Raw genomic sequence first — 13,545 nt, 5'->3', positions numbered from 1 at the left:
CCCCCGGTTGTACGTGACAAGGAGTAGGGTCGCCTGTCCAACCTCGTGGGTTTTCTCCGGGTCCTTCGGTTTCCTCCCACTGCTAAAGACCCTTATGCGCAAGCGAATTATTGAAATAAAATTAAACCATATGTTAGTCCCGAAATGAACTAGTTTGTGTCGAGTGGACGTTAAACCCCATTTCTCTCTCTCTCTGGGCAACTTTAATTTTATCTATGTAATCATGCAATTTGAATGAAATTTATAGATTTCTTTTAACATTCTATCCATCTGTTTTTAAAATGTATGTTTCAGTTTTATTTATATTGGAATTGTTCTTTCTTATTTATTTAACTGTGATGTTTTAATGTATGTATATTGATTTATTGCCACTTAGTTGGAATTTAATTTCAGTGAAAAAATCACTTATTTTATATGTTATTAATTGAATATAGGATGGTCCACCACCAGGATTAGGTCGTGTTATTGGTGAGTTAGGTGAAGATGGATGGATAAGAGTACAATGGGATACAGGTAGCACTAATAGTTATAGAATGGGTAAAGAAAGAAAATATGATCTCAAGTTAGCTGAACCACCAGAATTACCTGATAATGATGAAGATGAAGAGGATGAATCCGAATCAGGTTGGTTGGTTATCATGGACGATTATAAATATTGATAGTTATAGTTCATTATGTTTCTCCATGGAAAAGAAAGATTTTCTCTCAGTCTAATTAAAGAAACTAAATCAATGCTATATCTGAGTGAAGGTTGTTGAATATCATTAGTCTTCTGTTAGTCATGTGGACAAACTTTTGTAATTAAAAAAACTGATAAGATGGACATGCCACTTCTTATGTTTTGCTAAGCATGAGATAAAATACATTCACTAAATTATAAACCAAAACATGAATGATTACCATTAAATCTTTATTCTGACTTGTTAATATTGTTGGTCAGCTCAACTTCTTTGCTGGTTTTCTGTACCACATCAGTGGTGCAGTTTAGAGAGTCTGGCAAGGAAGTGCGTTTAATTGTTTTGATGCGATGGAAAACCGAGGTCCTGTATATATGTAGGCATACATGTAAAAGAATAGATGGACAATATGCTGTCCAGGCAACATTTCATTTAAAGCATTGCACATGTCCGTCTCCATTAGCCGTGTTGGTGCAAAAAAGTAAGACGCTAGACCACATGTTATTTTATTTCTTATGTATTTGTAGATAAATGTAAACCAGAAAGTAAACATCCGACATCTTTAGTTCGTCGTTCTACTATAAATCTATTACGTATATTATCTGTATGTGCTGGAGTATATGCTGATAAAGCACAGAAAGAAGCTATTGGTGCATTAAGTGGTTTAATGAGAACTATAGTTGATCATGGCTGTAATCATGGTTTAAGTATGTTATTCTTACAATTATATTGGTGGATGGTTGGGTTTCTAAAACACCACAAATCAATTGAATATGGCTAACATTTTGCAATTTGTGTAAGGAGGAGTATGGTGAGCAGATGATTTTACAGTCGCTGTCATGTTCTGCACTTTTGGAAGAAGCTAAGGTGTATGTGAGTCAGTGTTTAAAGGCTGATAATAACAATTCTGTGACTTTCTACTCATTGACTTATAAATGTGTAATACTTCACATTTAATAAATTTTGTTCCACCAAAGCGCAAATTTAAATTCTGATAATTATGGCAAGATTTTTATCAAAACTGTCTGTTTAATACCATATCTATTTCACTTCACATGGTGTCACGAGAGCCAGTAAAGATTGTCATAAATTCTTGATTAAGCTTTCAGAAATCGTATTAAAATTGTGTTCCACCAAAACTCAATTTTAAATTCTAATGATTATGGAAAGATAACAGTCGAAACTCTCCATTAACCCACCATACTTTATGGAAAAATCATACTAGAATAAGACAAATTTCAGATTTGTTGATTATAGAATAACTTTTGATGGTGACTAAATAATAAATTGTTTGTTTTACAGATGTAAATTCTACAACGATACAGATAGCCAGTGAACAACACTATAGTTGGTGTACTTTAGGTTTTGTCCGTAGTATAGCTACTAGTCCACTAATATGTAAAGCTCTCAGTTCACATAGGTGGATAGCTTTATTAATGAATATACTAGAAGATGAACATACAACTAAAAAAACTAAAAATGTTTACAAACAGGTAAGAGGGAAGGTTTTATTTACCCCATGATTTTCTAAGAATATTTGTTAATGTTCTTAATTTTATATGTTACAATTGTCTCAGACAGACTTTTAACATTTTCATTTGATTATTGGTGCCACAGTGGCTAAGTGAATAAGACGTTGGCTCGCTGCATTTTCCGAGAAAGTTCATCAGGATTTTTGGGCCCTTGTCAGTGGTGCAGGATAGAGGTGTATAGTCGTTTGTGTACACATTGACATGTACATAAAAGATCCCTTAGATAATGCAAAATGAATATATTGAAAATTTCATTCAAATTCCTTTATTTTGAGTTGTAGTTTTGACAAGATGTGTGCATTGATCATATTAGTCTCACTCCTCCATTTGTAAATCAAATCATTAAATGGCCAAATCATTCTAATCTACTTAAAATCGGATCTATCCGATGCCATCAAGAGTTGATTATGGTCTTGTCATGTTAATAAATGTATACCTGCAATAGGTATATTTAGCTCTTACATAATGTCGTATTCCTGTCCTCATTACACCTATTGGTGCAGAAAAGTAGAACATTAGACCCGATTTCATTTCTTTATTATTTTGAAATAAACACCCAATAGTATCTATAATAAAATTAAAATGTATTTCAGATTTTAATATTAAAGTTTTTACGAACTATACTACCAGCCTGGGATCGTGGTATGGATATGGATAGGGTGACATCAGTTGTTGGCCGTCTGTTTAAATTACTGGGTGTTGTTTTAACTTCCTGTTCTGCAGATCCTACACTTGTTACAGAAGGTAATTATGTAATTTATTTGATATAGAAACTGTTTGGCGTAGAGTTTTAATAAGCTATTGTGCACTAAAGATTTTAAAGATTTAAGCATAGTTTTTCGTATTTTTTATGTATAGATTTATATTTAGTCTCAAAGTGTCTTTAATACACATTCAGCTGTTTACATCTCTAGAGACAATATGTATGTTTGGTAGTAAGTTGCATTTACATTTATCTTGGTTGGTCTCTGGGCAAGGACAGTGTATAGTCGGTCCAATGGGATGAAAAATCAAGATCCCTTATACACATTGGTGTGAATATAAAAGACCCTTCCTTTGACAGTTGGAATTTGATGAAAAGGCTGCTGTCCAGGTAGCCCTCTGTATGGACGTTAAACCCCATTTCATTTCATATTTTTATAAAGACATTTACTTTAATTACATATTATATGCATTTTCAGTGGAATCACCTCATCGCACGAGAAAATCGTTACATATACCTGTATCTGTAACAGCATCATATACCAGTACTATCTGTGAAGAAATAGTTGTATTGTTACGTAAATTACACACTCTAGAACTATGGAATCCACATATAAATAGTTTTATAGTAGAACAGTTTACACATATAACTTCACTGATGACAGACAAAACCAAATCTCCTCAGGTAGGATCTCTTTTTTTTATTGTCTAGCTACTTTTTGGTCACTGTCATTGTTTGAAATCTTTCTTGCACAAAACAAGGAATCTGTTGATTGGCAAGATATGATGTCAATTAAACAAAAATATTGTAGTTTAGATGTTAGGAAAATATAAAATATGAAAATACATTAGCAATTTGTATAATTGATTAGGTGTCTATTTCATGAAGTGAATAAATTGTATATCACTTGACCTAGAGTCTGTTTCATGAAGTGAATGAATTGTATATCATTCGATCTTGAGTCTATTTTATGAAGTGAATGAATTGCATATCATGCAATCTTGAATCTATTTCATAAAGTGAATGAATTGTATATCACTTGAAATTAAATATATTTCATGAAGTGAATGAATTATGTATTATTCGATCTTGAGTCTATTACATGAAGTGAATGAATTCTATATCATTTGATCTTTATTTCATGATATCATTAGGTCTTAAGGCTATTACATTATCAGAATGAATTGTATATTAAACAATCTTGAGTCTATTTCATGATGTAACAGATTAAAGGTATTCTAAATAGATTCAATCTATTTTATTAATTACAGTTGGTAGAAATAGAAGTTATGGAAGAGAATAATTTCCTGAACGTGTTAGCTGTATTAGCTATGATAGGAGGTGTCGATAACAGACCAAGACTTGGTGGTTTAGTTAATCATGAAACATACAGTAATGGTACTATAGCTAAAATAACACCAAAAGGAAAAATACATGTCCAGTTCCACACAGAAGGGCTACAGATCTGTAGATTGTCAGAGATTACTGTGGTAAGTTGATCTTTTACGACGTAACTTGTTTTGGAATTTAAGCTTCAGAAACTTGTCGATGACAGCAAAAATGTTTTTGTTCCTGTAAATCCACCTCTAGTGCTGATATTAAGTAAAATTTTAGGTACCATTGAATCAAAAGCAAACATTAGTACACAAACTTGCTATTGAAACAAATATTCCATGCTCCAAATCTTTGTTTTGGGTTTCGCAAAGTCAAACTGGCCAAAAGGATTAAGGGAGACCATGAGAATTCAGGTTATCATTGAAAAACAGATAGCCAAATAAAAGATTTCATATTTGGACTATGAATTTCAGTAGCAGATATCAAAGTCATGTGGTCTTGTATTTTTAACTTAATTCAAAAGATAACATGAGAAATACTACCTTTGTTCTCACTATGCTAGTCAAAATGAAATGATATGTTATATTTGTAGGTTCCACTTATAGATTTCCATGTCGAGAAGTTGGAGTTGGGAGAACATTTATTATATAGTTGGGCTAAATTAATCAGCCTAGCTTGTACATGTCATATATACGAGAAAGATCCAGACATTCCACGAGCACCTCTAGCTACAAGTACTGGTAGTATAGAAGCTGTCTGTAAGTATGAACAATCGATTTTATAATATTGATCAATACAACCATCTGACTAAATTAGGTATATTTTGAAGACCTCTTATTTCAGATACAGTACGAAACAAGTAAAGGTTATAAAGATTTTGGAATACAGAGTTGAAATTTATGCACATTTGTGTTTAGATAGCTTGACTTAATTGGCTGACAAATGATCAACTTCGTATATAGATATGGCTACAGTTTTTTAATACTTATTGTTTTCTGTAACCCCATCGTCCACCAACAGAATTGATATATTTCTCTAAAACTCAACCAATATAGTTTATTCGAAACAAAAATTTCAAGGTCTAGTCCCCTAACAACAGAATCCAATTTTTAAAGATTTTTTTAATAGATAATTTGAAAAGCGATGTTTCCAACCCAGTATATGGAATCACTTTGACACAATACTTTTATTATTTGGAAGGACTTGTTCATTCAAATTTGAAATAATCAAACATGTCTTTTTTTACAGCCATTGGTGGAAACTATAACCGAGATGTTAATAAACTACAGTTAAAATTAGGATTACTGAAAGCTGGTCGTGTATTGTTCCATAGACAGAGTATTCTACGGAAAATCTTACTTCAACAAACCACCATTGAACCAGCACCTGAACAAGCAGCTCCTCCTAATGATGAAGAAGGTCAACAAGAAGGACCGTCTGTATCGAATCTATTACAACAAATATTAATGGCTGCCACACAACCTTCACCTTTGAAAGCCATGTTTACAAGAGAGGAAATGGAGGTAAGAGCAGTTTATTTGTAGGAAAAGCTAAGAACTAATAGAAGGCCATAACTGCTGGTGCTAATCGTTTGTTGACAGTGATAGACAATTTCCGAAAAATTGATCACAGCCTTCATGTTCATATGTTAATTAAAATCAAAAGGATTTGTAGTTTTGGTTTTGCATTATTTAAATTATTTAAATGCTAGATAAGAAATTAAACAGTTCTAGTTCTCCTTTGATGACTCAAATGTCCCTGGTTCAAATCCCAGAGTATACGGTGAAAAAGCTTTCAGGAACTTTCAAGCCCAGGCTTCACTTGACAGCTGCGAGGAAAGTATCGTTCAAATGGGACAAAAATACTAGGTCCATATGTGTACACATTGGTGTACAGAGAACCCATGACAATTGTAAATAGGCAGAAATGCAACCATCTGGGCGAAATTTTCCTACCTAACATTTCACACATAATCATAAGAGACTAAAATTAGCAAACTATCAATAGTTCAACCACATGAAAATTAAAAATCTTAATGTTGATGGTTTTGTATTTCTTTCAGGCTGCAGCTTTAGCAGTTTCTCAATATTTAACAGCCGAGATGGGATTGATATCTGAATCAGAATTCGATACAAGTTCTGATGAAGAACAACTACGAGATCTTAGTTCGAGTTTAGTTTCTCCACCTCTCCTTCCTTCTATAAACACATTACCACCATCCCAATTATCATCTAGTAAAATAACTAAACACAAACGTAAATCAGCCAAGGCAGCACTTCCCGCTCCTACACCTATTGTTACACAGATGGTAGAAATGGGTTTTGCACGGAAACATGTTGAGTCAGCTATCAAAGCCCTTCATACAGGTAATTAATTTGCCTTTTTTTTCTTGATCTTCTTACAGGAGCATTCCCAGATTTCACATGGTATTTCATTGATAATAGTGTGTTTAAGTATCCAAATGAAATGTCAGAATTAACATAGCCAATAACCTTCACCTTATCTGGAAATTTCAGCTCAAAATATTTACCTTTTGGAAATGCTATTATTTATTTGTAATGGTGACAACCCCATTACAGAAAACCTATAGACCTGGTTATTCAGATGCTACAGCAGCTGTTGTTTAAACAGTTGCACATGACAAGGATAAATGTTCTAATGGAATTCCGAAAGGAATTGTTTTTAGAAAAATAGTTAAAGTTTAAAACATTTCATTTAAATGATACAATTTGTTTCTTAATTGTATCATTTGTAAGATTTGTTCAATCTTTTTCAAATCATTAAAACATTGTTCAGACTAAAAATTACAAATTTTAAGATGTGCTATTTTGTCTGGTTTATGTAATCGCATATGTGTATATTTTGCCAGGAGGTTCGTTATTTCCTGAAGGTGAAACTCCAACAGCTGAATCATTAGTTAGTTGGTTATTAGAACATCAAGATACACATCCACAAGATGATACAGATACAGAAAGTTTATCATCCGTTGATGGTTATACTGATACAGATTCTATGTCTGAAGATTTTGAAGAATATGATTCTTTTGACGTAAGTAGGAAATAATTTTGAGGACTTAAGTCTTGTAACAATAGGGGTTTTTTTCTTATGACCAACTAAGTGTGGTTTTGAAATAAAGATCTTTCAAAAAGCAGTAGTATCGAAAGACGAACCAATAGACTAATTATGTAACATACAGGGTTTATTTATTTGTATCTGTAATTGTAGTATATTGTGAGTGAGCGAGGTGCTGCTGGGGGTAATACAAGTCCATTTAAAAAACGTCAAGATTTTATGAGTAATGATGAATATGCTGTATATGTACGTGATAATATAGAAGTTAATATGATGATAAGATGTTGTAAAACATATGAAGAGGTACATGAAGGTGATATCGGTAAAGTTGTTAAGGTGAGATTGATTTATGTCTAAAATACTATGTCATGATTTGTGTTCATGACCCAACCCCTTCAGTATTGATTTATCATTTCATGTGTCCCTTTATCCTTTAATTTTCACTGTTTGCTTTCAAAATGTAATCATAGCTTATGGTATATGCAATTACAAATAAAATAAACTGTTTCAAGTTTATTTACCTGTTCTAACTGGTAATGAAATTGACTGACTCGAGATGTCAGTTAATTTACATTCCATAAAATTATAATTTCAAAGAATTTGACCTTCAGATACAATTTGCAAAGTAAATGTGTACAAATATTTGGAAAAATATCTTGCCCAAAATGCATTAAATTAATAATGGATCTATTGGCAAAAAAATTAAAAATGGATCAATTGGCAAAATTTTACTGTAAAACTCTAACACTATGCTCATTCCTGAAGGTGAAATTAAACAAATATAGGTAATTCTACATCCATTAATACACTCTTGGGCCTTACAAGTTGCATAGTTGTCTTACAATCCTGAAAATATTTAATATTTTTGATTCAGTTGGATAGAGATGGACTACATGATTTGAATGTCCAGGCTGATTGGCAGCGTAAGAGTGGAACATATTGGGTTCGCTATTTACATGTTGAATTATTGGGTTTAAACAATCCTGCAGGTAAGGTGAATTTCCATTTAAAAAAATAGTTACATTAACATCTATAACACACTCTTTTAGAATGAGAAGCCAATTGGGCTACTGATATAATTCAAATTTTGTCTTAAAATGGGAAACTGAAGGGAGAATTACAATAAAGTTAGACAGAATCAAGTATTGTCTGTTCCGATAATAAACATGGGGTGAATAAAATCATAATGTTATAAAACACAGCGAAAGTGATTCCGCTGCAATAATTGGTGGAGATGTTTTCACACTGAACATGGTTCAGCAACAGTGATTTATGGAGATATTTTCACAGCTAACATGATTCAGATTAAGTGGAGATTTTCCTTATTTAGCTGTCTCATTCTTTGTTAGTTTTGGGTGGTTGGGATGGCCTAGTGTCTAGAGTGTTGCGCTTCGAGCGCTAGCTGGCCGGCCAACTCTGGCTTGAGGTTGTAGTTTTCTATCCCTGGTTTGAGTATGTGGCTTGGAGATAGGACACCTTCTGCCCCTTGTGGGTTTACTCTGGATATTCCGGTTTCCTCCCAAAGGAAAGACACCTGCGGTAAGATAATAAAGATAAAACAACTTGTCTGCGATATCACCCTCAGTAGAAGCAGACGTTAATAACTAATAGAAGTTAGTTGTTGTTGTGTTTACTTGGTTATTCACTGTATATAGGATCGAGAGAATTTAATTCCTAGTATTTTTATTTACAGAAGGTCTACATGTTATAAAACATGGTGATAAAGTTCGTGTTAAGCCATCAGTAACCACACCAACATATAAATGGGGATCTGTCGCACACGGTAGTGTAGGAACCGTTACAGGTACGCACATGTGACCGGTGATAACAAAATGAGTCGAAAGTCACAAGCTTTTGATATGAACAAAAATGTTAAAAACTAAAAATATATTTTTAATATAAACTAAAGCATGCTAAATTTTTTTATATTTTTGTCCTCTTCATTTTTTCCATACATTGTAAACAATGATTTGCGACTTAAGGCTCATTTTGCTGGCATGAGTCACATATACATCTGAAATTGTTAGACCTCTTTGATATGGGTTCAAAATACAATTTTTGATTTCATGGGATTCATTTTGTGGGATTGCAATTTGTCTTTTGTAAAAACTTTTTTTTCGTAGATCAAACCAATCTTGGGATATAATTCATGTGAATAAAAAGATCATTTCACAGTTCTAAAAGTATAAACTTAAATAATAATTTGGCTTTTATATGTTTTTTTCTGATATGAATTTGTGTAACTATTATTTTAGCTATTAATCCTAATGGACGTGATATAACAGTTGACTTCCCTCAACAAGCCCATTGGACAGGTGTAATAGATGAAATGGAACCAGTACCCTCTACACATCATAGAGTCACGTAAGTTTTATTACTTCAGGATATGTATGGGTTCAGGTAAATTAATGATAAAGGGATGAAAAAAAACAAATAGTTCATATTTCTTGGTGTAGGTTGTCAAAAAAGAGGATTTTCTCAACTAAAGCTTTTTTATTGACTAAAGTATGTGATTAATTAGTATTAATTTAAAGAGATTTGATTTTACCATTTTGTATTTTTAATGGGCTAGAGTACTATCGATTAATATTTTTGTATGTTTCAGGTGTAATGGATGTGAGAACAGCCCTCTAACAGGTGCCCGTTTTAAATGTAAAGTTTGTGAAGAATATGATTTATGTGAGATTTGTTTTAAAGGAAATAAAACTCATCGACATCCATTTATACGAATCAATGAACCAGGTCAGACAATCAATGGGCTTGACTATTTCAATGCACTTTATCAATTTGATGATGTCTTGTATCACAAATTCAGGAATTTATAGCATTTAACAATTCAATGTCGCGTGTATAAATTTTCAGACTAATTTTTTTTAGCTTTAACAGCAATCATGACATTTAAATATTGAACAAAATAAATTGAATTTTACAGCTTCAAATCATCTTCATTGTTGGGTCTTTGACTTTTAACATGTCCTATACAAAAAGTATGGAAATATAAGACCCCAAATATTGGTCTTCAATTTGGTGGTTTTAGTCTTTGTTAGTAGAACTTAAAGAGTTACCTGGAATCTAGGATTCTTTCTCAAAAAATACAATCACCAGGCAAGAATTCTGTAGACCAGCTTTACGGTATTTTGGATATTGTCTTTAAGTAAGGTGGTGATTCAACATTTGTTGGTAAACTTGGTAAAGTATATTAACTATATTTTGGGTATTGTCTTTAAGGTGGTAATTCAACATTTGTTGGTAAACTTGGTAAAGTATTTTAACTATATTTTGGATATTGTCTTTAAGGTGGTGATCCTACCTTTGTTGGTAAACCTGGTAAAGTAAATAAACAATCATCCAGTTTATTACAAGGTTATCTTGTGGACAACTGGCATATGTGTGTTAAAAATATCACGGTATCTTCACGAGAAAACCAAGCTGAAAATCTTATCATATCCAATGTTGGATATTGGCAGAGTCTTGGCTCTCAAGGAAAGGTAAAATCATGTTATATACTTCTAATATCATGTCGTAGCTTCCCATATCTTAAACCTGTCTGTTTTCATTAGCCCAGTCGGTGCAGAACAGTAGGACGTTAAACCCTATTTCGTTTCAATTCACATACCTAATTGCAACCACAAAAATGTGTGAATCTAATCCAACATGTGTACACTTAATTAACTGTTAGGTGTGTGTTCGTTTAATGAACTGTAACTTACAAAAATACAAGAAAAAAAAAAATCACATGAAATATTTTCATGGTATACATTTTCAATATGTTTTTCATTACGCTCTCAGGATTGCAAATTGAACAAATCTTGTAGCATCCTTAAGTCCAATATCATTTGCAATTATATGGTCAGATCTTGAATCAGTATCTGGCAAAGAAATGTTCCAAGTATGTATTATTTATTTATTATTTCAGCATTGGATCCGATTAGAGATGCAGCCTGATATAGTTATAAATCGTTTATATATGAAAGTTGATCCCGATGATTCAAGTTACATGCCATCTGTGGTGGTGATCAGTGGTGGTGAATCTATACATGGTTTAAAAGAATTACGTAGTGTTCATATATCATCTACAGAATCACTTGTTACATTATTACAAGATATGACAGATGTAAGTACCGTAATCACTCATTATATTATTACACTGTAATCAGGGCAGTAACTAGCTCAGAGCAACGTGTAGGACAGGAAATGTTCTCAGAGGTGCTGTAAAATTGACGGACAATGTATATCTAATTTTTTAACAGTTGACAATTTTTTCACAGGGCGCGGGGGGGACTTTTTGCAGCCCCCCCCTAGTTACGGGCCTGATTGTGATCTACTTACTGATTCACTGGTAATGTAATTACAAGCTATGACAGATAATTCATGTAATTTACAAGATGTGATAATTTACTCAAAATCATGTATTGAATTGATTTGATCATATATGATATTATGATTAATAATGGAAAGGCTCTTTCTGATTAGATTTTTATACGTCCACATTCATAATGTGAACGTATTATGCCGTCGCCCCTGTCTGTGTGTGTGTGTGTGTGTGTGTGTGTGTGTATGTCTGTATGTGTGTGTGTGTGTGTGTGTGTCTGTGGTTCGCCTACAGGGCGCAATTCTTCATGGATTTTCTTCAAACTTGGTATACTTATTCCTTATACCCCAAGGAAGATCCCTATTGTTTTTGGTGCATGCCCGACCCCCCGGGGCAGAGCCACGCCCATTTCTAGTATTTGTTTGTTTGTCGTCTACAGGCCACATTTCTTAACTAATAATCTTGAAACTTTGCATACACATTCTTTGTACCCTAAGGAACATCCCTATCGTTTGGGGTGCATGCCCAACCCCCAGGGGCAGAGCCACGCCCATTTTCTTTTCGTGTGTCTTTGTGTCGCCTACAGGGCGCAATTCTTACTGGATTTTCTTCAAACTTGGTATACTTATTCCTTATACCCCAAGGAAGATCCCTATTGTTTTTGGTGCATGCCCGACCCCCAGGGGCAGAGCCACGCCCATTTCTAGTATTTGTTTGTTTGTCGTCTACAGGCCACATTTCTTAACTTATAATCTTGCATACACATTCTTTGTACCCTAAGGAACATCCCTATCGTTTGGGGTACATGCCCAACCCCCAGGGGCAGAGCCACGCCCATTTCCCATTTTCTTTTCGTGTGTCTTTGTGTCGCCTACAGGGCGCAATTCTTACTGGATTTTCTTCAAACTTGGTATACTTATTCCTTATACCCCAAGGAAGATCCCTATTGTTTTTGGTGCATGCCCGACCCCCAGGGGCAGAGCCACGCCCATTCCTTATATTTATTTATTTGTTTGTCATCTACAGACCGCATTTCTTAACGTATCAACTTTACATATTTATTCCTTATACCCTAAGGATGATCCCTATTGTTTTTAGTGCATGCTCGCCTCCCCGGGGCAGAGCCACGCCCATTTTTGTATTTGTTTGTTTGTCGTCTACAGGCCACATTTCTTAACGTATCATCTTGAAACTTTGCATACTTATTCTTTGTACCCTCAGGAACATCCCTATCGTTTTGGGTGCATGCCCACCCCCCAGGGGCAAAGCCACGCCCATTTTCTTTTTCTATGTGTGTGTGTCGCCTACAGACCACAATTCTTAATCAATTGTCTTGAAATTTTTTCATATGAATTGCTTATACCCTAACGATGACCCCTATTGTTTTTTTACCCCCAGGGGCAGAGCCACGCCCATTTTCTTTTCTTTTTATGTCTGTGTGTCACCTACAGGCCACAATTCTTAATCAATCGTCTTGAAAATTTTTCATATGAATTGCTTATACCCTAAGTATGATCCCTATTGTTTTTGGTGCATGCCCGACCACCAGGGGTAGAGCCACGCCCATCCCTTATATTTATTTATTTGTTTGTCATCTACAGATCGCATTTCTTATCGTATCACCTTGAAACTTAGCATACATATTCCTTCTATCCTAAGGAACATCCCTATTAGTTGTGGTGAATACCCAACCCCCAGGGGCAGAGCTACGCCCATTTTCTTTTTTTATGTCTGTGTGTCACTTGCAGACCGCATTTCTTAATCGATCATCTTGAAATTTTTTTTAGACTTATTCCTTATAGCCTAAGGCTACGTTTTTACACTTATTCCTTAATCCTAAGGCTGGCCTCTATTATTATTTTTGGTGCATGCTCAACCCCTTGGGACAGAGTCACGCCTAATGTTTGTGTGTCT

General features: G+C 34.0%; 1 protein-coding gene across 1 annotated transcript in view; it reads left to right on the top strand.

Moving 5' to 3' along the window:
- Positions 1–13,545, top strand: part of LOC126830930 (E3 ubiquitin-protein ligase HERC2) — a 91,526-nt gene that overhangs the window by 49,889 nt on the left and 28,092 nt on the right. Inside the window, exons 32-48 of the mRNA XM_050561444.2 lie at positions 435–624; positions 1,205–1,384; positions 1,980–2,170; positions 2,803–2,953; positions 3,391–3,596; positions 4,184–4,402; positions 4,840–5,005; positions 5,496–5,770; positions 6,310–6,613; positions 7,117–7,295; positions 7,473–7,655; positions 8,194–8,308; positions 9,013–9,123; positions 9,575–9,683; positions 9,925–10,061; positions 10,617–10,807; positions 11,236–11,433. Of these exons, the coding sequence (XP_050417401.1) occupies positions 435–624; positions 1,205–1,384; positions 1,980–2,170; positions 2,803–2,953; positions 3,391–3,596; positions 4,184–4,402; positions 4,840–5,005; positions 5,496–5,770; positions 6,310–6,613; positions 7,117–7,295; positions 7,473–7,655; positions 8,194–8,308; positions 9,013–9,123; positions 9,575–9,683; positions 9,925–10,061; positions 10,617–10,807; positions 11,236–11,433 (3,105 nt within the window). The remainder of the gene's footprint in view (positions 1–434; positions 625–1,204; positions 1,385–1,979; positions 2,171–2,802; positions 2,954–3,390; positions 3,597–4,183; positions 4,403–4,839; positions 5,006–5,495; positions 5,771–6,309; positions 6,614–7,116; positions 7,296–7,472; positions 7,656–8,193; positions 8,309–9,012; positions 9,124–9,574; positions 9,684–9,924; positions 10,062–10,616; positions 10,808–11,235; positions 11,434–13,545) is intronic.

This window comes from Patella vulgata, chromosome 8, assembly GCF_932274485.2.
Source record: "Patella vulgata chromosome 8, xgPatVulg1.2, whole genome shotgun sequence".
NCBI classification, from domain to species: domain Eukaryota; kingdom Metazoa; phylum Mollusca; class Gastropoda; family Patellidae; genus Patella; species Patella vulgata.
Note: the sequence above shows the minus strand (reverse complement) of the source record. Positions and strands in the feature narration are given on the sequence as shown.